This window comes from Oncorhynchus keta, chromosome 31 (assembly GCF_023373465.1).
Source record: "Oncorhynchus keta strain PuntledgeMale-10-30-2019 chromosome 31, Oket_V2, whole genome shotgun sequence".
Taxonomy (NCBI): domain Eukaryota; kingdom Metazoa; phylum Chordata; class Actinopteri; order Salmoniformes; family Salmonidae; genus Oncorhynchus; species Oncorhynchus keta.
Genome location: NC_068451.1, coordinates 13,290,148 through 13,315,933, shown reverse-complemented (window position 1 = coordinate 13,315,933; position 25,786 = coordinate 13,290,148). Strand labels below are relative to the sequence as shown.

At 43.8% G+C, this 25,786-nt stretch overlaps 1 protein-coding gene across 2 annotated transcripts; it reads right to left on the bottom strand.

Annotated features, from left to right (window-relative positions):
* Positions 1 to 259: 259 nt before the first annotated feature.
* On the bottom strand, positions 260 to 25,786 carry LOC118364471 (BMP-binding endothelial regulator protein-like). Of its 2 annotated transcripts, XM_035746028.2 has the most exons (15): positions 24,578 to 25,786; positions 23,209 to 23,294; positions 16,800 to 16,899; positions 12,760 to 12,842; positions 8,470 to 8,560; positions 8,197 to 8,279; positions 7,427 to 7,526; positions 7,141 to 7,250; positions 6,889 to 7,023; positions 6,568 to 6,672; positions 3,132 to 3,177; positions 2,514 to 2,876; positions 2,074 to 2,410; positions 1,672 to 1,802; positions 260 to 1,513 (listed from the first exon to the last, which is right to left on the bottom strand). In XM_035746028.2, the coding sequence occupies exons 1-15, from the start codon at positions 24,690 to 24,692 to the stop codon at positions 1,332 to 1,334; spliced, it is 2,067 nt and encodes a 688-aa protein (XP_035601921.2). In that variant the 5' UTR covers positions 24,693 to 25,786; the 3' UTR covers positions 260 to 1,331. The 2 variants fall into 2 exon arrangements, with proteins under 2 accessions (XP_035601921.2, XP_052345572.1); XM_052489612.1 differs by lacking the exons at positions 23,209 to 23,294; positions 24,578 to 25,786 and adding an exon at positions 18,971 to 19,084.

Sequence of the window (25,786 nt, the reverse complement as noted above, 5' to 3'; positions counted from 1 at the left end):
GTTTTGTTTTCACAGCAGTTTGGATCCATGTAGTTGGATGCTATTTCCAATTTGTGTCTCTCTGGCATCCAGTGTTATTTCTGACCCATAATGTTACTGTCCCAGTACAACCTCTCTTGCCACATTTATCGAGGTGGTTAACTTATTGCGTTTATCTCTAGGTTTTGTGCTTTGAGGTGTATTAAAGTGTGCACATGTATTTAAATTGAATGAACTTTTTATGTGTTGACCTCACATCAGTCAACCAAAATAAAGGAAGAAAACAGTCAAGAGATTAGTTTCATGGAAATTATATATTGCTGGTCTTAAATAATAACTTACAAGGTCAAGTGAAATGTACGTCTCGAGGAACACCTTCAGTTTGAGAATCAACACACAGCAGCCTGTACACTGAGCATTTAAAAATACAGTACGTTTCTTCCCTGCGATGGTGCAACAACCGAGTCACATATGGGCATTTCTCTTCACACAAGACACAATTACACAAACTAAACAACAAATACATAAATAGCTTTTTTTTCCCTTTAAATCATTTATAACGAAATTAGATTTGTGATTCTGGCTCTTGTTACAACATGTCAATTGATCGATATATAAATTAACAATATCAACAACAAACATAACAATAATAATAATACAAAAAGCTATCTGTTTTTATACAAATCTTGTTAGTTTACAGTATAAAATAATCCTATGCAAGTGAGACCTGGGGGTTCAATATGTTCATTGTACAGTTTATCCCTTGTGCTGGCAGGGTGAACATGCTTGTTCAAGATGCATTGGTTGGTTTCCTGGTTTTGAATGTCTGTGTGCTGCAACAGAGTGAAACACTGAGGCCATATTGGCTCAACACAGAGCCAGCCCCACCCTTTTCCTGAAGGTCCATGGCAGTCTGGATGAATGTCCCTTGAGGGTCCAGTAACTAAAGAAGCATAGCCACAAAGGCTTTCCCAAAGGGTCTCTTCCTCTTTTAACTACAAGGGTGATGTTTCCCTCCAGATTCCTATCCCATTTGAATGACAACATGGGTGCCATCCTGTGGAAACACAAGGTAGTGCTGGACGAGTAAGATCAGCCGACAGCGGAGTTTCAAACCCCAGTCTGTGATGGCCGGTATCTATCTCCCTCAGAGTGGACGAGGTCTCTACCTGACCTACCTGTCTTCTGAGAACCCCTTCAGTCCATCGTTGCCTGTCTGCACAGCTATTCATCCCCCCACACTCACCCCCATGTTCCCCCCCACTCCTCACTCCCCCAGGTATGGACACCGAGTGCTAGGCAGTGTTGGTTGTTTGGCCCTCTCCCAGCCCCCTTCCCCTGGGGCACAAGGGTCACCGGCCAGGGCAGGCTATGGGCTTGATGCAGCGGCCCTGGAACAGCACCAGGTTGGCTGGGCAGTGGCAGCCGGCAACGCAGGGCTTGTGGCAGGGCCCGATCTCATTCCAGTTGTCACAGGTCTTGGTGCAGCCCGGACCACAGGTGTCGTACACCGCTCCGTGTTTACACTGGGTCGCTGAGAAGATTGGGTTGGTTAGACAGAACTGCAAATCGCCTAACATAAATGGATTTCAGAGATACGTTGATCAATTCTGTTGAGGAAATTAAATGTAGGGGGGGGGGAGTCCCCTGTTCCATGAAGTTTAGTGATAGGCTGTGTGTGCTGTCACTCACCCATGCAGGCAGCCTCTGGCTTCCAGTAGACGGGGGCTCCCTCCCTCTCACAGGCCCGGCTGTAGGCGATGAAGGACTCACAGTAACAGTTCTTATGCACCGGACACTCACACATGTCTGTTACACAGGACCTTAAGAGAAACAGAGGGAGAAAGAGAGAGAGATAAGACAAATAAATGTTGAATTAAATTGAATGGACTGGATTAAATGTATTTCTATACTAAGTGGGTTCCATATCCAAAACAACATTGGACATTCTATGCACATCGGAGACAATCAAATGTCACATTTGATATATGAAGAAAATATCACAAGAGCGTTGGAAATGTTGTAGATTCTAGGACAAATCTCATTACAAATGAAGCTCCCCAAAGTTCCGGAGACACCCCAAGAACCACTGACCTATAGAAGGAGGCAAAGTCCACCACCCGGTGACACTTCTGGAACTCCCAGGACTTGAGCTTCTGACACTCCCTGTGAGCGCGGAACTTGACCTTTACACTCCCGGGACAGAGGTACGAGGTGGGCCTCCTGAGGGGTTGGGCACAAACCTCGTTCCCCTCCACGCGCCACGACTCTGCAAACTCATCGACCACGAACTTGAAGAGGCCGTCGCTGCCCATGGTGTCATCCCGCTTGTGTCCGTTGTAGTTCCCACAGAGGCCACAGAGACGACCACGCAGGTGAGGAGCAGCCACCACCTCCACAAAGCTGTCCCCGTCCCACGTGATCTCCAGACCTGAGGGAGAAAGAGACAGAGAGTTATGCTTCAAAAAGGAGCTAAAATGCACTTTAGCAGTGTCCTTTAGGTTCCAATGAAGTTAACATGAAGCCAGTCTAACCTGCGATGGTGGTGAGTTTGAGCAGGTATCCATCCAGGTCGATGTGGACCCCAGGGCCATGGTAGGGCAGGGCGATGCGTGTGCCGTTCCTCCTCACCGTTAGGTGCTGGTGCAGGCTGAGACTCAGCCCTCCTATCCTCAGCTCCACTGACTGGGTCCAGGAGTAGGAGCGGGTTCGCCTCGCATCGTTCCTCACCACAACCGTGAAGCCAGAGTCAGAGCCGCCGCTGTTTCCACCCACGCCAGAGAGGGCGCCACCACAGTCTCGAGTCAGAACATACTGGCAGGTTCCTTGGAAGTTAAACGTGCGCCCGTCAAAGGTGTTGTAGTGGGGGTCGCCGAATACGGTGCACACACCTGGCTCTGGAAGGAGTGATAGGAGAGAGAGAGAGAGAGGCAGGGAAGGAGGAGAAAGAGGGAGTGTGTTTAATTATGGGCATTAATTTGATCCATTTTTTCCCCCCTGTATTTTGCATGAGAAATCTTCGCTTAATACAACATGACTAAATGTCTATTTGAGAGAAGACCAAGAACGAAACAACCGCCACAAAACTGGAAAATGCAACCCACAAAGGTGTGTGAGGACCCAGCTGAGGAAGAGGGGAGTAACTTACTCACTTTCAGTGCAAACCGGGCAGCAGCCTGTCCTGTTCAGGATCTTATTCTAGAAGAGGCAGACAGACCGTTAGATACACAGACATAGAGAGAGATCAGCAGGCAGCCAGTCAGAGTGCAAGAGACAGTCAACTGGACAGTTGGACACATTACACATTAATACCCACACACACAGACACAGACAGACAAAGACAGATACAACCAGCCAAACGTGGACAGTCAGACATTGATACAGACAACTGTTACTCTCTGCCTGGTGTATGTTTGTGTGTGTGTTTGCTAGAGAGAGGGTGGGGGGGTACGTTTCAACTTCCTTCAGAGGTGCACATTTGAGAACTCAATCCCTCTCAACCCCCACTTACCTTTGCCCCAGGGCCCTCACCCCTTACTCTCTCTCTCAATTTCAATTCCTTTCAATTCAAGGGGCTTTATTGGCATGGGAAACATATTATGTTAACATGGCCAAAGCAAGTGAAGTAGATAATATACAGAAGTGAAATAAACAATACAAATGAACAGTAAACATTACACTCACAGAAGTTCCAAAAGAATAAAGACATTACAAATGTCATATTATGTATACATACAGTGTTGTAACGATGTACAAATAGTTAAAGTACAAAAGGGAAAATAAATAAATGTATTTACAATGGTGTTTGTTCTTCACTGGCTGCCCTTTTCTCGTGGCAACAGGTCACAAATCTTTCTGCTGTGATGGCACACTGTGGTATTTCACCCAGTAGATATGGGAGTTTATCAAAATCGGGTTTGTTTTCTAATTCTGTGTAATCTGAGGGAAATATGTGTCTCTAATATGGTCATACATTTGGCAGGAGGTTAGGAAGTGCCGCTTAGTTTCCACCTCATTTTGTGGGCAGTGTGCACATAGCCTGTCTTCTCTTGAGAGCCAGGACTGTCTGCGGCAGCCTTTCTCAATAGCAAGGCTATGCTCACTGAGTCTGTACATAGTCAAAGCTTTCCTTAAGTTTGGGTCAATCACAGTGGTCAGGTATTCTGCCACTGTGTACTCTCTGTTTAGGGCCAAATAGCATTCTAATTTGAGCAGTTGTTTTTGTTAATTCTTTCCAATGTGTTAAGTAATTATCTTTTTGTTTTCTCATGATTTGGTTGGGTCTAATTGTGTTGCTGACCTGGGGCTCTGTGGGGTGTGTTTGTGTTTGTGAACAGAGCCCCAGGACCAGCTTGCTTAGGGGACTCTTCTCCAGGTTCATCTCTCTGTAGGTGATGGCTTTGTTATGGAAGGTTTGGGAATCGCTTTCTTTAGGTGGTTGTAGAATTTAACGGCTCTTTTCTGGATTTTGATAACTAGCGGGTATCGGCCTAATTCTGCTCTGCATGCATTATTTGGTGTTTTTCGTTGTACACAGAGGATATTTTTGCAGAATTCTGAATGCAGTCTCAATTTGGTATTTGTCCCATTTTGTGAATTTTTGGTTGGTGAGCGGACCCCAGACCTCACAACTATAAAGGGTAATGGGTTCTATAACTGATTCAAGTATTTTTAGCCAGATCCTAATTGGTTTGTGGAATTTATGTTCTGTTTAATGGCATAGAATGCCCTTCTTGCCTTGTCTCTCAGATCATTAACAGCTTTGTGGTGGAAGTTACCTGTGGTGCTGATGTTTAGGCCAAGGTATGTATAGTTTTTTGTGTGCTCTAGGCACACTCCCTCTCTCTCTCACACACACTCCCTCTCACTCACTCCCTCTCACACACACACACACACACACACACACACACACACACACACACACACACACACACACACACACACACACACACACACACACACACACACACACACACACACACACACACACACACACACACCACCTGACCCCCATCACAGTGCACAAAGGGCTCTCCCTCTTTGAAGCTCTTTGAGAGATGGAGAGATTGGCTTTCAGGGTCTAAATATAGGGAAGCTCTTCTTTACTGTCACTCAAACATCACCCAGACAAAGACCTGACTGGAGACTGTGTGTCTCCTATGGGACGGAGGGGCAGACACATGGGTGACCTCACTGTGACCGCGTGACAGGTGAACGCTACATGACCACCAGGAAGGTATGATGAGTGGATGTTGTGATACTGTATGACAGGTGACCGCTATGTGACCGTATCTATATTGCAATTGACCGCTAGGTGACCGTGTCTCAGTTGGCTGTTATGTGACTATTACGACAGATGACCAAGACACAAACACAGATGGCCGTTAGGGGATATACTACATGACCGTATAACAGGTGAACGCTGTGTGACCAATAGGAATCCATGACTAAGGCAGCCATATGTGACTGTAATTGTACTGTCTGACTAATGACCGTATGACAGTTCATTATACTACTATGTGACCATGATCTGCTCCATAACCAGACAGGCGCTGTGTATATGTGATGGTGGTGGGATGCTAGCTTAAAAAAGAATGACAACGAGCCTTTAATGTCAACTATATGAACGCATCTGAGAACAGATGACCACTACATTACCGCGCAACAAGCAACCGCTATGTGACCCTACCAGGTGAAGGCTAGGTAACCGTTGTAACCCTGTGAACGCTGGTCACTGGCAGCATGAATATGTAACTGATCATTTGGTCGCTGGAATGCAAAGAATCTACTACATCACCCCAAGACAGGTGACCGCCATGTGAACTGGGACTGTTACTCAGCCCCAAAAAACTGGACAGCTGCAGGTATGGTTACTGTGGTAAGATACCAGGGTTGTGCCTTGGCCCACTCACACTGTTCTGGCCCAGATGAATCGTTTTTGACTCCTCCTTACCCCTCCACCGCTGTGGATTGAACATGTGGCGGTTAGTCACAGACAGTAACTCTGGACAGTAGACAGCCTCTGTCTGTCTCAGCGGGAGGGGGACCAGATGGATGGGGACGTGGTGAGGTGTGAAAGGGACTGTCTCATATTGATGATTCAGGGAGAACAGAGGGACCCCAGGGCTATGTCCTATAGATATAGCCAGTGTTCATAACATAAGTGCATTTACGTTGCAGATGGGAAATTGCTTGAAGCTGAAATCTGCATATGCTGAAACAGCGCCACTGTCCGCCCCAGAGCATTTGTTCTAATTTTTATTTTGTTGATGAAACGGAATAGAGGAGCATTCAGCATCGTGGTAAAAAAAATATTTGCAGGACATATTCTGCTGTTCTATCACGGGTCCAATGAAGAAAGAAACTGGGTTTGAAGTAACTTCTTTGTTGTTGTAACATCGCAAACGGATGTGGCAGTTTCACCAAGTACGGATTCCAGCTTGAAGGTGAAAGGTAAAGTGAGTGAGCATCTTTTTTAAAGTCTATTCTAATCGATGTTGTCATTCACATCACTTCATTGAAAGATTACTGGAATGAAAAGGTGCAACACAAGACAGTTTGTGATTGGGCCTTGAGCCTGTCACTCACCGAGGGGCAGCTGGTGATTGGCACACACTGCTTTGGCTGGCACTCGATGACCCCCTTGACACAGGCACACAGGGTGCAGTTCACAGACGACCACATGTCTCCCTCCTAGAGCAAAGGAAGAAGCAGAGAGAGAACCAATCAACCACAACTTCAATCAGCTTATCAAACCAGTATTAATGTCTGTGTAAATATGCATATAATAATAAGGACAACTGCTGTGGATAAGTATCAGTGTTGAATGTTGAGGCAATGGTAAGGTTCTATTCTCCCAGTCGATATCAAGGATGCAGCATTAGGACTTGTTGTCCCAGACTGTCTCACCCGGTAGATCTTGTTCCTGACCCGGCAGTACTTCACTTCCGCTACCTCCACGAAGGATAGACACTCCCCACAGCACTGGTCACCATGGCAACTTCCCGGCCGAGAGCAGCGCTTCCTGCACACCACAGTGGAATTCTGGGAAGGTGGAGGGATACGAGGGAAGGAGAAGGGGTCAGTTATTGATGGTAACTTGGTGATATGGCACGTAGGTTGAATAGAGTTCTGGGGTCTGGTTCCCTTGTCAGTTCTTACCTTGCAGGTACAGGTGGTGCAGTTGTCGTGCCTGAAGGAGGTGCCGTTCTCATAGACCTCACTGTGGAACAGACAACTCCCCATCGACAGGTCAAACACTTTCCTCTGACCTAACGGAGGGAGAGAGTAAGAAAGAAATTAGAGATCAGCTTGATGATAATTATTATGACTGTTATGATGTTTTAATGATGTGTGACGTTTTAATAATAATTCCTGAAATATGAACATGTTCTCCAGACTTCTATCGGAGAGTCCTATGAGGTATTTGATGAGAGTGGGGTGTTACCGAGGCACTTGGGACAGCACTGTCCGGGCTGAGTGTGGCTCAGGTGGGCGGGGCATGAGAGGACAGGACACACATCCCTGACGCATAGGGTCCGCCCTCCCTGAAAGAACACAGCATATCATATCAAATCCAAATGTTATTTCTCTCACGCGCCAAATACAACAGCTGTAATGCTTACTTACAAGCCATTAACCAAGAATACATTTTTAAGAAAATTAAGTTCAGAAAATATTTACTAAATAAACTAAAGTTAAACAAAATACCACAATAAAATAAGAATAAGGAAGCTATATACATAGACGTTAGAACAACGCTGCATTAATCTTCTCTTATGCATTACTCAACTTATCTCCACTTAACGACTGTTTCCATTACACAATACCATTTGCACCTTTGTCTGCACCTGGGAAACCCGGATTGCTACCTTTAACAGCTCACAAACACAACTACTCTACATGCCAGATGGTTGTCACAGTTCCCCCTGGCCTTGTAGCAGTGTGCCCTCATTAACGGCTGGTACAGGACACAGTGTAGGACACAGTGTACACTAGTCCCACTGAGGCATTAATGTGTTGACAGACTCAACTCACATTAATGTGTTTACTCACTCACCTCCCCTGCTTGTTTACTAAGGGGAGGAGGAGGAGGGGAAGGGGGGTGTTACCACTGTGAGTCCCCTGAGAGCCAAGACAAACTCATTTGGACCACAGAGGGCCAGTCACTGTACTGTGGGGACTGGAGACATGCATGTCTACACAGTGTATACTCACAGTGCAGGTGCATTTAATGCAGGGTTTTCCCTCAGGGTGAAACTCCTCCCTCTCTTTGTACAGACGGCCCTCCAAGATACAGCCTGGAACAGAAGAGACACACAGGTTAGCTTTATTATCGATGTATTCCTTCTTACACACACACACACACACACACACACACACACACACACACACACACACACACACACACACACACACACACACACACACACACACACACACACACACACACACACGCGCGCGCACACGCACACGCACACAATCACTCACTCGGGCACGTTGGACAGCACTTCTTGGGGTGAATCTTGGGGTTCCTGCAGTGGACGACACATTGTACTTCCGCTTCAGTTACGACCCCTTCCTGTCAAAACCAGGAAGCAATTAAAACAGTGATTTATTTATCATTGTTCGAACAAATTTCCTACGACTTATTCTCAGCAGCATCCCTGTCCAGTCCTAGGCTACGTACATCAGTGAATATTCTGCTGCATACCTCTCATTCCTGTATTCGACAAACTTGTCTTTCGGCTGCTTAGCGATTTGAATCCCGTTTCAGTTATGTAAGGCATGTACTATGTAAGCAGAATATTAAATAGGGACGTACCATTAGATAGGGACATACCATTGGATAGGTATGTACCATTAGATAGGGACATACCATTAGATAGGAACATTCCATTCTGCATCTCACACATGCATGCATCTATTCTACATACTGGGACACCCCTGATCACTCACAGAAAATGTACCTGAAAAAAATATGTGGTCCCTAGTGTTAGAACTAGGAGTGTTAGAACTAGTAGTGTTAGAACTAGGAGTGTTAGAACTAGGAGTGTTAGAACTAGAAGTGTTAGAACTAGTAGTGTTAGAACTAGGAGTGTTAGAACTAGTAGTGTTAGAACTAGGAGTGTTAAAACTAGGAGTGTTAGAACGAGGAGTGTTAGAACTAGGAGTGTTAGAACTAGTAGTGTTAGAACTAGGAGTGTTAGAACTAGGAGTGTTAGAACTAGGAGTGTTAGAACTAGTAGTGTTAGAACTAGGAGTGTTAGAACTAGGAGTGTTAGAACTAGGAGTGTTAGAACTAGTAGTGTTAGAACTAGGAGTGTTAGAACTAGGAGTGTTAGAACTAGTAGTGTTAGAACTAGGAGTGTTAGAACTAGTAGTGTTAGAACTAGGAGTGTTAGAACTAGTAGTGTTAGAACTAGTAGTGTTAGAACTAGGAGTGTTAGAACTAGTAGTGTTAGAACTAGGAGTGTTAGAACTAGGAGTGTTAGAACTAGGAGTGTTAGAACTAGGAGTGTTAGAACTAGGAGTGTTAGAACTAGTAGTGTTAGAACTAGGAGTGTTAGAACTAGTAGTGTTAGAACTAGGAGTGTTAAAACTAGGAGTGTTAGAACTAGGAGTGTTAGAACTAGTAGTGTTAAAACTAGGAGTGTTAGAACTAGTAGTGTTAAAACTAGGAGTGTTAGAACTAGTAGTGTTAAAACTAGGAGTGTTAGAACTAGTAGTGTTAGAACTAGAAGTGTTAGAACTAGTAGTGTTAGAACTAGGAGTGTTAGAACTAGGAGTGTTAGAACTAGGAGTGTTAGAACTAGTAGTGTTAGAACTAGGAGTGTTAGAACTGGTATTGTTAAAACTAGGAGTGTTAGAACTAGGAGTGTTAGAACTAGTAGTGTTAAAACTAGGAGTGTTAGAACTAGGAGTGTTAGAACTAGGAGTGTTAGAACTAGAAGTGTTAGAACTATTAGTGTTAGAACTAGGAGTGTTAGAACTAGTAGTGTTAGAACTAGTAGTGTTAGAACTAGGAGTGTTAAAACTAAGAGTGTTAGAACTAGGAGTGTTAGAACTAGTAGTGTTAAAACTATGAGTGTTAGAACTAGTAGTGTTAAAACTAGGAGTGTTAGAACTAGTAGTGTTCAAACTAGGAGTGTTAGAACTAGTAGTGTTAGAACTAGAAGTGTTAGAACTAGTAGTGTTAGAACTAGGAGTGTTAGAACTAGGAGTGTTAGAACTAGGAGTGTTAGAACTAGTAGTGTTAGAACTAGAAGTGTTAGAACTAGTATTGTTAAAACTAGGAGTGTTAGAACTAGGAGTGTTAGAACTAGTAGCGTTAAAACTAGGAGTGTTAGAACTAGGAGTGTTAGAACTAGGAGTGTTAGAACTAGAAGTGTTAGAACTATTAGTGTTAGAACTAGTAGTGTTAGAACTAGGAGTGTTAGAACTAGTAGTGTTAGAACTAGGTAGTGTTAAAACTAGGAGTGTTAGAACTAGGAGTGTTAGAACTAGGAGTGTTAGAACTAGAAGTGTTAGAACTCGGAGTGTTAGAACTAGTAGTGTTAGAACTAGGAGTGTTAGAACTAGTAGTGTTAGAACTAGGAGTGTTAAAACTAGTAGTGTTAAAACTAGGAGTGTTAGAACTAGTAGTGTTAAAACTAGGAGTGTTAGAACTAGTAGTGTTAAAACTAGGAGTGTTAGAACTAGTAGTGTTAGAACTAGAAGCGTTAGAACTAGTAGTGTTAGAACTAGGAGTGTTAGAACTATGAGTGTTAGAACTAGGAGTGTTAGAACTAGTAGTGTTAGAACTAGGAGTGTTAGAACTAGTAGTGTTAAAACTAGGAGTGTTAGAACTAGGAGTGTTAGAACTAGAAGTGTTAGAACTATTAGTGTTAGAACTAGGAGTGTTAGAACTAGTAGTGTTAGAACTAGTAGTGTTAAAACTAGGAGTGTTAGAACTAGGAGTGTTAGAACTAGGAGTGTTAGAACTAGAAGTGTTAGAACTCGGAGTGTTAGAACTAGTAGTGTTAGAACTAGGAGTGTTAGAACTAATAGTGTTAGAACTAGGACTGTTAGAACTAGTAGTGTTAAAACTAGGAGTGTTAGAACTAGGAGTGTTAGAACTAGTAGTGTTAGAACTAGGAGTGTTAGAACTAGTAGTGTTAAAACTAGGAGTGTTAGAACTAGGAGTGTTAGAACTAGGAGTGTTAGAACTAGTATTGTTAAAACTAGGAGTGTTAGAACTAGGAGTGTTAGAACTAGAAGTGTTAGAACTAGTAGTGTTAAAACTAGGAGTGTTAGAACTAGGAGTGTTAGAACTAGTAGTGTTAGAACTAGGAGTGTTAGAACTAGGAGTGTTATAACTAGTAGTGTTAAAACTAGGAGTGTTATAACTAGTAGTGTTAAAACTAGGAGTGTTATAACTAGTAGTGTTAAAACTAGGAGTGTTATAACTAGTAGTGTTAAAACTAGGAGTGTTAGAACTAGTAGTGTTAGAACTAGGAGTGTTAGAACTAGTAGTGTTAGAACTAGGAGTGTTATAACTAGTAGTGTTAAAACTAGGAGTGTTAGAACTAGGAGTGTTAGAACTAGAAGTGTTAGAACTAGGAGTGTTAGAACTAGGAGTGTTAGAACTAGTAGTGTTAGAACTAGGAGTGTTATAACTAGTAGTGTTAAAACTAGGAGTGTTAGAACTAGGAGTGTTAGAACTAGTAGTGTTAAAACTAGGAGTGTTAGAACTAGGAGTGTTAGAACTAGGAGTGTTAGCACTAGTAGTGTTAAAACTAGGAGTGTTAGAACTAGGAGTGTTAGAACTAGGAGTGTTAAAACTAGGAGTGTTAGAACTAGGAGTGTTAGAACTAGGAGTGTTAGAACTAGAACTAGGGACCACAACACGTTGTTTGTGTGTGAGGTCTGGATAATGGTTAGACCCCCCCCATTCCCACCGCGTGGGTATCTTGGGGATGGAGTAAATTAGTGGTGTGTAGAGCTCTGCTTTTTTCACACGCTGCCCTTCAACACGCAGACTAACACAGTCTAGTTTGACTGGACCTCCCCAATGTTGGAGCTGACACTCCCTCACACAGCTGTGTCCACTGGCATTGACTTATAGTGTTCAGATCTGTGCATGTGTTTTGTATTTTAAGTAGTATTGTGGTGTGTATACAGTAAGTGAGGTTGGGTATACATGTGTTTTGAGGAGACGTGTGGGGTTAGTCTTGTGAGGTAGACACTGGGTTGGGGAGGCTTGGAACCAGAAGGGTGGACTGTACTGCCAAGTTCACCTTGCTCCTCTCTCACAGACATTGAGATATATATCCTCCCTCTTCATCTTTCTATCTCTCTCTCATCCCTCCAACTTCATCTGCTTTTCTTTCTCTTTATGTCTCTTCTTCCTCCAACCCCTTGGCTATCTGTCCACTGTCTCATTCGTTCTCTCCCTCACATCTCTCATTCCCTCCCCAACTCTGAGTCTCTATCTGCGTCATTCAGCCTCCCACTCTTAAAGTATGTCTATCTTTCCCTAGATCCTCATTTATCTCTCTCTCTTTCTTCATTAATCTCCCTCTCCACCCATCTCTCTTTCACTCACTCCTCTGTCGGTTTGCCTCTTTTCCACTCACTCCCCACTATCATTCCCTCTCCCTGTCTGCCTCTCTCTTAGTACTCCCTCTCTCCTTCTCTCCTTCATTTACTTTACATTCCCTCTCCTTACTTTTCTCATCATCATCTCTCTCTCTCTGTTACCCTCCCTTTCTCTCTTTCATTTCTCTGTGTGACACTCACCTGACAGCGGCGAGAGATGCAGGGCTTGGTGGAGCTGGTCCAGGAGACAGAACTATTATAGGACTCTCCATCCAGCTGACAACCTAGAGGAGAGAGAGAGGGAATGAGAGAGAGACAGGGGAGGATAGAGAGAGAGGGTGGGGGTAGAGAGAGAGACATAGAGAGAGAGGGAGAGTGAGAGAGAGAGTTGGCACTCCAAACCTGGATGTGAATGTTTACTAGTTTGTGGAAACTAAAAGTCTACAGGGAGCACTAAATGGACTACATGTGTGAACATAGAGCTGTTTGCCTTTCCAGACCATACGTGTTGAGACAGATTGAACACAGGGTTACAAATCCATTGTAAGCGATGCCTGGAGGGAGTCTGTGTGCCACCACCGTCATTGCCAGCTGGCTATAGTGTCCCCTATGGCTAGGGAAGGCCTTTCTTTGATTGTCTTGATTTGGCATAGCGATGGTAACGTTTAGTAGTCTCGACACTGCCACATACAGTACAATTCAAAAGTTTGGGGTCACTTAGAAATGTCCTTGTTTTTGAAAGAAAAGCATTTTTTATTGCTTCTTTAATCAGAATAACAGTTTTCAGCTGTGCTAACATAATTGCGAAAGGGTTTTCTAATGATCAACTAGCCTTTTAAAATGATAAACTTGGATTAGCTAACACAACGTGCCACTGGAACACAGGAGTGATGGTTGCTGATAATGGGCCTATGTAGATATTCCATTAAAAATCTATCGTTTCCAGCTACAATAATCATTTACAACACTAACAATGTCTACACTGTAATTCTGATCAATTTTATGTTATTTTAATGAACAAAAAAATGTGCTTTTCTTTCAAAAACAAGGACATTTCTAAGTGACTCTAAACTTTTGAACGATAGTGTATGTGCAATTCAGACACTCGAGACAGCCAGACAGACAGGCAGACAGGCAGGCAGGCAGGCAGGCAGGCAGGCAGGCAGGCAGGCAGGCAGGCAGGCAGGCAGGCAGGCAGGCATGCACAAACTCTCTGACAAACCCAATCCATTATATACAGTGCCTTGCGAAAGTATTCGGCCCCCTTGAACTTTGCAACCTTTTGTCACATTTCAGGCTTCAAACATAAAGATATAAAACTGTATTTTTTTTGTGAAGAATCAACAACAAGTGGGACACAATCATGAAGTGGAACGACATTTATTGGAAATTTCAAACTTTTTTAACAAATCAAAAACTGAAAAATTCGGTGTGCAAAATTATTCAGCCCCTTTACTTTCAGTGCAGCAAACTCTCTCCAGAAGTTCAGTGAGGATCTCTGAATGATCCAATGTTGACCTAAATGACTAATGATGATAAATACAATCCACCTGTGTGTAATCAAGTCTCCGTATAAATGCACCTGCACTGTGATAGTCTCAGAGGTCCGTTAAAAGCGCAGAGAGCATCATGAAGAACAAGGAACACACCAGACAGGTCCGAGATACTGTTGTGAAGAAGTTTAAAGCCGGATTTGGATACAAAACGATTTCCCAAGCTTTAAACATCCCAAGGAGCACTGTGCAAGCGATAATATTGAAATGGAAGGAGTATCAGACCACTGCAAATCTACCAAGACCTGGCCGTCCCTCTAAACTTTCAGCTCATACAAGGAGAAGACTGATCAGAGATGCAGCCAAGAGGCCCATGATCACTCTGGATGAACTGCAGAGATCTACAGCTGAGGTGGGAGACTCTGTCCATAGGACAACAATCAGTCGTATACTGCACAAATCTGGCCTTTATGGAAGAGTGGCAAGAAGAAAGCCATTTCTTAAAGATATCCATAAAAAGTGTTGTTTAAAGTTTGCCACAAGCCACCTGAGAGACACACCAAACATGTGGAAGAAGGTGCTCTGGTCAGATGAAACCAAAATTGAACTTTTTGGCAACAATGCAAAACGTTATGTTTGGCGTAAAAGCAACACAGCGCATCACCCTGAACACACCATCCCCACTGTCAAACATGGTGGTGGCAGCATCATGGTTTGGGCCTGCTTTTCTTCAGCAGGGACAGGGAAGATGGTTAAAATTGATGGGAAGATGGATGGAGCCAAATGCAGGACCATTCTGGAAGAAAACCTGATGGAGTCTGCAAAAGACCTGAGACTGGGACGGAGATTTGTCTTCCAACAAGACAATGATCCAAAACATAAAGCAAAATCTACAATGGAATGGTTCAAAAATAAACATATCCAGGTGTTAGAATGGCCAAGTCAAAGTCCAGACCTGAATCCAATCGAGAATCTGTGGAAAGAACTGAAAACTGCTGTTCACAAATGCTCTCCATCCAACCTCACTGAGCTTGAGCTGTTTTGCAAGGAGGAATGGGAAAAAATTTCAGTCTCTCGATGTGCAAAACTGATAGAGACATACCCCAAGTGACTTACAGCTGTAATCGCAGCAAAAGGTGGAGCTACAAAGTATTAACTTAAGGGGGCTGAATAATTTTGCACGCCCAATTTTTCAGTTTTTGATTTGTTAAAAAAGTTTGAAATATCCAATAAATGTCGTTCCACTTCATGATTGTGTCCCACTTGTTGTTGATTCTTCACAAAAAAATACAGTTTTATATCTTTATGTTTGAAGCCTGAAATGTGGCAAAAGGTCGCAAAGTTCAAGGGGGCCGAATACTTTCGCAAGGCACTGTAGATGTATCAAGATACCAGAACATGTTGTTGTGAAGTGTCCAGGTCCATTCCAAGGGCATGATAAAAACACCATGTGAAATGGGCCTGAGATCCACTATGAGCAATCACAATGCTCCAGATACACCACCCACAGTCAATAAGGGACTAAATTAATACGATCTTCAATTTCAACAGATATCGGGTTGTCTGGTTATGGAAACAAAGCAAAACCATTCCTATGATAAAACCACTGCATTAAGTACTTGTGGGAGGTTTTCGTGCTGACATGAGCAAGTTCCTGTTCTAAATGTAGACATGGTCATGAATAAAACCCAAAGTCAACCACAATGGAGGAACAATAGGCACTAATATCGTTCACCATGACAACATGGGGCTTTCCATGGTCGACTTAAGCGAGCTCCACCTCTTCTCATTTGAATTAACTCTAGTCTCGTATAATCTTGACGGCAAACAAAGGACCGCGTTCCTGACCATGAGGTGGTCAATGCTGTGGACCGTATCCATGGGGACCCCAACACTACCCGACCCCGTGTGTTCCGGCCGGGAGGCGAATGCGAGCGGCCCTAGTCTGGGAGGCAGAGCGGCGCAGTGGCTCGTAAACAAGGTTTATTTCTGTGCCCTGTAAACCGAACGCTGAACCCAAACGCCAACGGGTCCCAACCCGTCCCAGAGAGGAGAAGTCCACCACTGCAGCTGTGTGTGTGTGTGTGTGTGTGTGTGTGTGTGTGTGTGTGTGTGTGTGTGTGTGTGTGTGTGTGTGTGTGTGTGTGTGTGTGTGTGTGAGAGAGAGAGAGAGAGAGAGAGAGAGAGAGAGAGAGAGAGAGAGAGAGAGAGAGAGAAAGAAAGAGAGAGATGCTGGCAAACAGTGTGAGAAAGAATAGTTCTTAAGACTTAAATACGAACCGCTGTAGGCCTGTCACATGTTTGTGGGTGTATGTGAGTGGAAGCCGGGAAAATAATATCTATATGTGTTTGTGTATGTAGCAATTTACCCTCAAGCAGAATCTTCAATTGGTCTGATACAGTACACATACACACGCACAGTAGCTATTGTGCTGTTAGAAGAAAAACGATTCATCACAAGGAGGCAGTAGTGGTTAAATAAGTAGGTTGACCAGTGCAGCTGGACTGACTGTCTTCTACTGTGGGACTCAAGCTGTCGCGTCACCCTCACTCCTACAGGTAGCATCAATGACCGTCAAACAACATCACTGCAATGCTGCAGCAAGGTCTATACATCAACACTAAAGAGATTCAGAGATAGACCTAACTCACTCTACGAGACTACAGAACATTACATGCATCCCCTAACCTTTGACCTCATGTTTTCATGGTGATGAGAGTAGTGGAGTGTGTGTGTGTGCTGCTCACCTTTGCATCTCTCACAGCAGGCTCCCGTCTGTTTGACCACCAGAGCACAGTCCTCAGACACCAGGGGACACCTCTCCTGTTTACAGTCTGCCTTCCCCTCCTGAGAGACAGAGCAAAAGAGAGAGGGGGGAGGAGAGAGAAAGAGAGGGGGACGGAGAGAAAGAGAAGACGCTGTTTGACTGCCATCAGTGTATTCACACTATAAAGTCTCTGACACATGCTTTGTCGACACTCCCCTTTTACAGGCTAAAATGAACTCGAGTTACACATGTACTTTACGCAGACATTCTCTTTCTCTCTTCTCAATTTATACACAACCTCACTTTGTATACTAGCTTAACCTTATCACTTTGCCACTAGCTTTATACACTCTCTTTATATAGTCCCCATTTACTCAGTGCAACCTAACTGGACTGTATAATGAGTCAACTTCAAAGCCGGACTGTGGCCTACATAACTAAAATAAAACTGGGCGGTTTTATTTACGGAGAGCCTTCACTGGTTCCCTAACCAGGCTGGTTTGGGTGATGTCATCAGTGAAGGCGAGAGGCGAAGGCACATGGGGTCCATACATAGTCTCTGTAAAGCGCTCCCCAAACCACTGGTCTAAATCATAGAGATTTTCAGAGCACTTTCAACAGCCAGTTTGAGACAAATATGTCTGAGAGTGAGATATATGATGCCAGATAGATAAAGGGATGGATTGAAAGTGAGAGAAAAAGAGAAAAGAGGGAATGAGAGAAGGGCAGACAGATCTCATCAGACATGATGACTGGAAAGTCTGACAGGTGGAGAGAGAGAGAGAGAGAGAGAGAGAGAGAGAGAGAGAGAGAGAGAGAGAGAGAGAGAGAGCGATAGAGAGAGAGACCGATAGAGAGACAGAGAGGTAGACAGAGAGAGGATGACAGGGTTAGAGAGAGAAATAGAAAGAGTGGTGATAAGTTGTGCGTCTAGTCTTCTGACGACCACAGTTATCTACAGTAGTGTCATAGAGGTCCCGTATTTGTCCTTGAATCTTTATGTCTCTCCACACCTGTGCTTTCCTAGTTGGGCTTTGGAGCCATTCCACTCGGCAGCCATTGACACTAAGTGGTGTGAAGAGGTTTGACCTCTCTCAGCAAAGGTCAGGGGTCAAATCAGGTCACCATGCCTCATTAACACTCAACATACCGTGCACTTTCTGAGGCTTCTTACTAGTCTACTGGTGGTATGTCGTGGCTTCTAATAGGCCAACGGGTGGTCTGGGGATTGTTATTGGACTACTGCTAGTCTCTGGTGTAATAACTAGAGAAACATTTGACCTGAAGGGTAATAACTTGTTGATAGGTTAATGTGACCATCTAAAAATATATATGTAGAGTATGTAAGATGTATTGATCCCTGACATGATGGTCATGTGATGTGGAAAGATGACCACTAGATGGCAACAGCACAGTCAGTTTCACCATCTCCATTTGCCAAATTCAGAGAATCAAAATGTGTTCAGTCAAACCATGGTCTATGAATAATTTCTCTCTCCCTCCCTCCCTCCCTCCTAATCTCTCTCCCAAACGTTTCCACTATCACTCTCTCTCCTCCATCTATCTCTCAGCCTGACCCCAGAGGGCATGCCAAAACAAGCTGACAGACCCGCCAGCCGCCGTGCCGCCAGTCTTTCATGGAAGGATGGAGAGATCACTAAAAAGCTCTTCAGAGGAGCACTCAAATCAAAGGCCTATTTAAACCTGGACTCCTTGCACCTCATGACCCTTAACCTCCCTCCAAAGCAAACATGTCGCTACCCCACAGGAGCAGCAGTTGTGGCTTAAAACTGGATGAAAAAGTGCAACAATATATACATTTCACTGAGAAGTCACAAGCCTATCCAAGAAGTAGGCCTATTCCTGCACCAGTAGTAGAAAGTGAATGGTGTTGAATGAACTGAATGTAACTTTTGGCTCCGATGTGTAGGTAGACCATGACTTTTCTCTGAATTAAGATGGTTGTTGTCCTATCCTTGTTTATGTCCTGGCAGGTAGCCTAGCGGTTGGAATACATGATCCGATAAGGTGAAAATCTGTCGATGTGCCCTTGAGCAAGGCACTTAACCTTAATTTAATCCAGGGGCTCTGTACTACAGTGGAGGCTGCTGAGGGGAGGACAGAAACTATGTGTTTGATGTATTTGTATACCATTCCACTGATTCCGCTCCAGACATTAACATGAGCCCATCCTCCCCAATTCAGGTACCACCAACCTCCTGTGCCGTACTACTATGGCTGTCCCTGTAAAACAACACATTTCACTGCACCTATCTGGTGTGTGACAACAAAACATGTACAGTACCAGTCAAAAGTTTGGACACACCTACTTATACAGGGTTTTTCTTTATTTTTTAAACAATTTTCTACATTGTAGAATAATAGTGACGACGTAAAAACTATGAAATAACACAAATGGAATCATGTAGTAACCAAAAAAATGTTAAACAAATCTAAACATATTTTAGATTCGTAGTAGCCACCCTTTGCCTTGATGACAGCTTTGCGCACTGTTGACATTCTCTCAACCAGCTTCATGAGGAGGTCACCTGGAATGGATTTCAATTAACAGGTGTGTCCAAACTTTTGAATGGTACTGTATATTTGTTATTTATTTTACTAGGCAAGTCAGTTAAGATCAAATTCTTATTTTACAATGACGGCCTACCCCGGCCAAACCCTCCCCTAACCAGGACAGCATTGGGCCAATTGTGTGCCTCCCGAAGGGACTCCCAATCACAGCTGGTTACGATACAGCCGGGATCGAACCAGGGTCTGTAGTGACACCTCTAGCAGTGAGATACAGTGCCTTAGACCGCTGCACCACTCGGGAGGCCATATATATATATTTGTTTCTACCCTTCCATTAGAAGTATCCTGGGAGGTCCAATAACAATGCTGCCCTGAAGGTTCTCTAACACCATCTTTGCTCTATAGACCACTGGGAGAACTGTACCACTAGCCTCACAGTGCACTGACAGAAAGGGGGGATGAGGGGGGTGGAGAAAGAGAGCAGAAAATAAAGGAGGATTTTGTCTTCTTTAAGTCTTCTAGACTACACTCTTAGAAAAAAGGGTTCCAAAATGGTTCTTCTGCTGTCCCCATAGGAGAACCCTTTCTGGTTCCAGGTAAAAACCCTTTTGGCTTCCATGTAGAATCATCTGTAAAAAAGGGTTCTACATGGAACCAAAAAGGTTTCTTCAAAAGTTATCCTATGGGGACAGCTGAAGAACCCATTAAGGTTCTAGATAGCATCTTTTCTTCTAAGAGTGTAGAGATATCAAGTTCCTCATTTCATCCTAGAATTTATGCTTTTCTTTTTTGGAGTTTGGTTGTCCCTTTAGACAGAATGGTGTACAAGTTATTGCTCCTTTTCATAAAATGACGTGCACATGCCAATTCCACACATAAATCCAATGTTATTACATCTCTGTACCTGGACAGACATGCTGGCTGGTTTAGTGGTTTGCTGACAACGCCAGTGGCAGAGGTAACGATTGTAAAGGTACACGGTGAGTATTGATCTCCATGTTTGTGGAGCGGTTGGAACAGGAAAGGACCTTTGGCTTGCCAAATGTTTGCAGATCACTGGTCAGCCTACTGAGCTCATCAATCATTGCTACCGAGAAAGAGGAGAGGGGGCAAAACGAGAGGGAGAGTAGTAGATAGTAGGTTAACGAGAGCTGCCTCCTGGCTGTCTGTATATTATGTTTAGCGAGCGGGAGGCAGATTCCTGCGTCTTGTGAGACGGCTGGCGAAAAGAATGGCTTCTCTGTGTGCCTCAGTTTCCGCCAGTGAAGGGCCATTAACAGGTACTCCGCCGCAACTGAGAGCCTGTGAGTGACACTAGAGCCCTGACAGCTCCCCCCACCCTTTAAAATCTGCTAACCCCCCCCTAAAAGACAGCATTGCTGGTCCCCCTCCCCTGCGAGGCACTCTGGGGCCAGTGACATGACGGACGGGACAAGATGAAAGGCTAGCCGTGGCCCTCTGATGACTGATAGCATTCAGCAGGGCTCCTAGTGATGGAAGCCTGATAAGGAGGTGGTTAGCAGAGGGAGACATATCAAAGAGACTATCAGAGCCGCTAGAGACAGCCGAGGCAGCATGGCCACAGTAGTGTGCACGGTGCACACAGAAATATATAACCTTGCACACGCACACTGTTTCTCTGTTTCACATGGGGCAAATACCCTGCAAGTCAAACAAGACATTTGTAGAAGCTTCCTCACCACATGACACTTTTACATAGGAACTAAAAAGACAGACGAGGGAGAGCATTATTGAATCTGGCTTCTGGTGACAGAAAAGCCTCTCACTTGCATTCTCAACCCCTAAAACAAGAGACAGAGGTCAAAGAGCAAATGTTCCAGGAAAGACACCTCCTTTCACATTTGTAGCCTGGATTTAACAGGCAGTCGGGCAAAGACAGCAGGAAGACAAGGGTGTCTTTAAACAAACAATGCCATTTTGTTTAAAAGCCAGTGTGGGCTTAGAAGGGAAATAATTACATAGCTAGCCTACTGCTCTTATTGAAACGGTAGCAACAGTATTCATAATTCTTTGTGATAATTACAGTACAGGCCTATTTGCCCAGTTAGACCTACAACTCGCTATAGACTATACATATTTAGGCCACAATATGAATATTAAGAATATTCAGTCAAGCGCAGAGGCAATAATTACGCACAACAATTGCGTTTTGTTCCTCCTCTGTGGAACCTACAGTGGGGAGAACAAGTATTTGATACACTGCCGATTTTGCAGGTTTTCCTACTTACAAAGCATGTAGAGGTCTGTAATTTGTTATCATAGGTACACTTCAACTGTCAGAGACGGAATCTAAAACAAAAATCCAGAAAATCACATTGTATGATTTTTAAGTAATTAATTAGCATTTTATTTCATGACATAAGTATTTGATTAATCAGAAAAGCAGAACTTAATATTTGGTACAGAAACCTTTGTTTGCAATTACAGAGATCATACGTTTCCTGTAGTTCCTGACCAGGTTTGCACACACTGCAGCAGGGATTTTGGCCCACTCCTCCATACAGACCTTCTCCAGATCTTTCAGGTTTCGGGGCTGTCACTGGGCAATACGGACTTTCAGCTTCCTCCAAAGATTTTCTATTGGTTTCAGGTCTGGAGACAGGCTAGGCCACTCCAGGACCTTGAGATGCTTCTTACGGAGCCACTACTTAGTTGCCCTGGCTGTATGTTTCGGGTTGTTGTCATGCTGGAAGACCCCAGCCACGACCCATCTTCAATGCTCTTACTGAGGGAAGGAAGTTGTTGGCCAAGATCTCGCGATACATGGCCCCATCCATCCTCCCCTCAATACGATGCAGTCGTCCTATCCCTTTTGCAGAAAAGCATCCCCAAAGAATTATGTTTCCACCTCCATGCTTCACGGTTGGGATGGTGTTCTTGGGGTTGTACTCACCATTCTTCTTCCTCCAAACACAGCGAGTAGAGTTTAGACCAAAAAGCTCTATTTTTTGTCTCATCAGACCACATGACCTTCTCCCATTCCTCCTCTGGATCATCCAGATGGTCATTGGCCAACTTCAGACGGGCCTGGACATGTGTTGGCTTGAGCAGGGGGACCTTGTGTGCGCTGCAGGATTTTAATCCATGACGGCGTAGTGTGTTACTAATGGTTTTCTTTGAGACTGTGGTCCCAGCTCTCTTCAGGTCATTGACCAGGTCCTGCCGTGTAGTTCTGGCTGATCCCTCACCTTCCTCATGATCATTGATGCCCCACGAGGTGAGATCTTGCATGGAGCCCCAGACCGAGGGTGATTGACCGTCATCTTGACCTTCTTCCATTTTCAAATAATTGCGCCAACAGTTGTTGCCTTCTCACCAAGCTGCTTGCCTATTGTCCTGTAGCCCATCCCAGCCTTGTGCAGGACTACAATTTAATCCCTGATGACCTTACACAGCTCTTCTGGTCTTGGCCATTGTGGAGAGGTTGGAATCTGTTTGATTGAGTGTGTGGACTGGTGTCTTTTATACAGGTAACGAGTTCAAACAGGTAATGAGTGGAGAACAGGAGGGCTTCTTAAAGAAAAACTAACAGGTCTGTGAGAGCCGGAATTCTTACTGGTTGGTAGGTGATCAAATACTTATGTCATGCAATAAAATGCTAATTAATTACTTAAAAATCATACAATGTGAATTTCTGGATTTTTGTTTTAGATTAAAAATTACAGACCTCTACATGCTTTGTAAGTACAAAGACCTGCAAAATCGGCAGTGTATCAAATACATGTTCTCCCCACTGTAGGTGCCAACAACAAATAGGGAATCTCAATGTCAACTAACAATTATCTGCCCTAACACCATATGAAAGTTATTTAGCAAGAATTGGGATTTGTTCTCACCAGACAGACGCAGGTGATGCACGGGTTGTCCGTTATGTTCGGTATGTGGAGCACCTCTCCTTCGTTCTCGCAGATGGCTTCTGTACCTGTGAAGGGCGCGAGGAGAGAGGCAATAAATTCGCGCCTTTTCATCTTCATTGACGTGATAAAACAGCGAAACAACACGCCTCAGATAAATTACGTCATGGACAGACTCGCCATATTCCAATTGTGCTTTTTCTTAAGGTCTACCAGGAATTGCACAGGCTATGCCATAACTGTGAGGTATATTTCGTAAACGTTAAAATGAGCAGGCCTAATAGTCTGAGTTTTATCGATAAGGTTATATTTCTAATTTATTTTGTTGATATAGGCCTATAACTTTTTCTGAATTACGAAATATTAGATCAGTTTATCAGAATATTTTTGTCAGAGTGATTTAAATTTAGATGAGACATAACATTTTTAGTTGAGCAGAGCAGTGGCAGTCAGGAAAATGTTTTTTTTTTTTGGGGGATTTGGTGACAAAGTGGTTTCTGTGAGAATTACAGGAGCAGGGCAATTACCCCGACCGTAGCGTACCCTACAAACTTCGCGTGTAATTAAACCAGCACAGCTTTAAGTGATTGTGGGGAAACCCAACACTTTAGCCTCAATCCAAAGAGACGTTTATTATTTTATAAAGCAGAGATGAATGAATAGCCCTATAAATGTTGTTTAATCTTCATCCACCTCTTGCAGCCGAGCACAGTGACAGGGCGCATTTGTCTTTATACAATCAGACAACTTTCCTATCCCACGAAAACGGTGTGTTCAACTCCCGGCCCTGCAGGGAAAACAATAAACAGATGATATACCGCATATTTCGAATACCAGGTAGCGACACTCCATGGGAATTTGATCCGGTGGGATTATACTATAATGGTAGCCTACTCAGCTGATACCGATACGCAGGTTTGTCTTCCCCTGAAAGAAATGATCATGTTTGCACAATGATAACGCGCCAGGTGACTTGGATACTGACCTCGACAGCACGACCCAACTCGAGTTTCCAAAACAACAGTAGATGGGGAAATTATACTGGTGATCCAATGCGCCTGTCATGAGGTTTCAAACGAGCCCGGGGGTACCAGTTACCCGACAGAACATATTTTTTTCACCCAACTTTTAAGATCAATCCAATGGCATGGTGACATTTGTTGTTGATTTATGTTCAACCTAATGTAAATCAAAACTAGACATTGAGCTGACGTCTGTGCCCAGTGGCAAGTAACGGGAAAAGTGAATAGCCTACCTGTAGGCCTATAGGCTAGCTTTTGGGCTATATTCTTGTTTTTGACAATTGCTGGACATGTTTTGAAGCTAAATAGGCCAAGTCAATGTATCTTACCTGTAATTAAAGGCGAGGAGGACTGTGGCATTTGGAACAGTAAAAACACGAATAAAAAGCTGCAGGTGAACTTATTAGTAAGTACCAAGGCGCTCGAGCAGCAATACAACATCATCCTAAAATTGGTCCAGTAAAAAAAAAGGAAGAAAAACGAAAAAAAGAAAATGATATGCTAGAATATATATATATATAAATATATATTTATATCCCCATGGGTTGGTGTCCGACTGAAACCACTAGAATATATGGGACTCCAGCATAATTGCCCCCCTCAGTTAGTTTTGTTCCAGCCCATAACCTTCAGTTTGTCAAAATGCTAAACGACATCGCGTGTCCTCCGGCATCCGACAATCGACATGACACATGAAAATTACAATGACAATGCCGTGCGGACAGCCAGGCGACAGTCCTCATGTCGCGTCCAGGACCGCTCTTGTGTTCCCAAAACAAGTGCAAGGATAAGACAATGTTTCCAAAAAAGTGAAAAACAAAGTTCATAAGAGATTAAAATAAAACAGATGCGTATAGTAAAAATGACAAATAAAACTATTGGGAAATAAATTCCACAAATAGCTTAAAGATATATAGATATTTATTTTTTAGCTTAAAGATATACTCGTAATTAAATGTCTTCGAAAATCCCCATGTTTGGCAATACCAAAAATATACATATGTTGTCAAGCGCTAAAAGAAACCGGTTGCGTTCGAAATTTTAGGTCCGTTTTGCGCCGAGATGCTGTCCAACTGTCTCAGGATTAGTAGCGGGTTTTAGGTAAGGCTACACGAGCCTGCACTGGTCTCTCACTCGGAGCTCCGCGAAAAGCGAACCACCTCCAGCCCAAAGTTATAGTAAACTGCTCCTACTGAGGCGCACGGCGATGCCAGCGTAATAGAAACCCTACTACTCCAGTTAAACATCCCCGCAGGGTGCAGGAACCTCCTCCAAACAAAACGAGAACGGCCCCTCAATATTTAAATAGTTGCCGGGGGTTTTAATAATCCGAGTGATTTTACGTACAATCTTGCCCGCTGCTCCCGGCTGGCTGCCGCTGTGGTAATGAAACACTCCGTATAATACCGCGCCGGGAGAGACCCACCTACTGCTATCGGATCTCGAGGCTGGATCTCGTTTCACTACAAACAAGCGTGGAACACAACATGCGTACCACCTGTCCTTACTGATAATCTCTGCTGCGCTCTCTCAACACT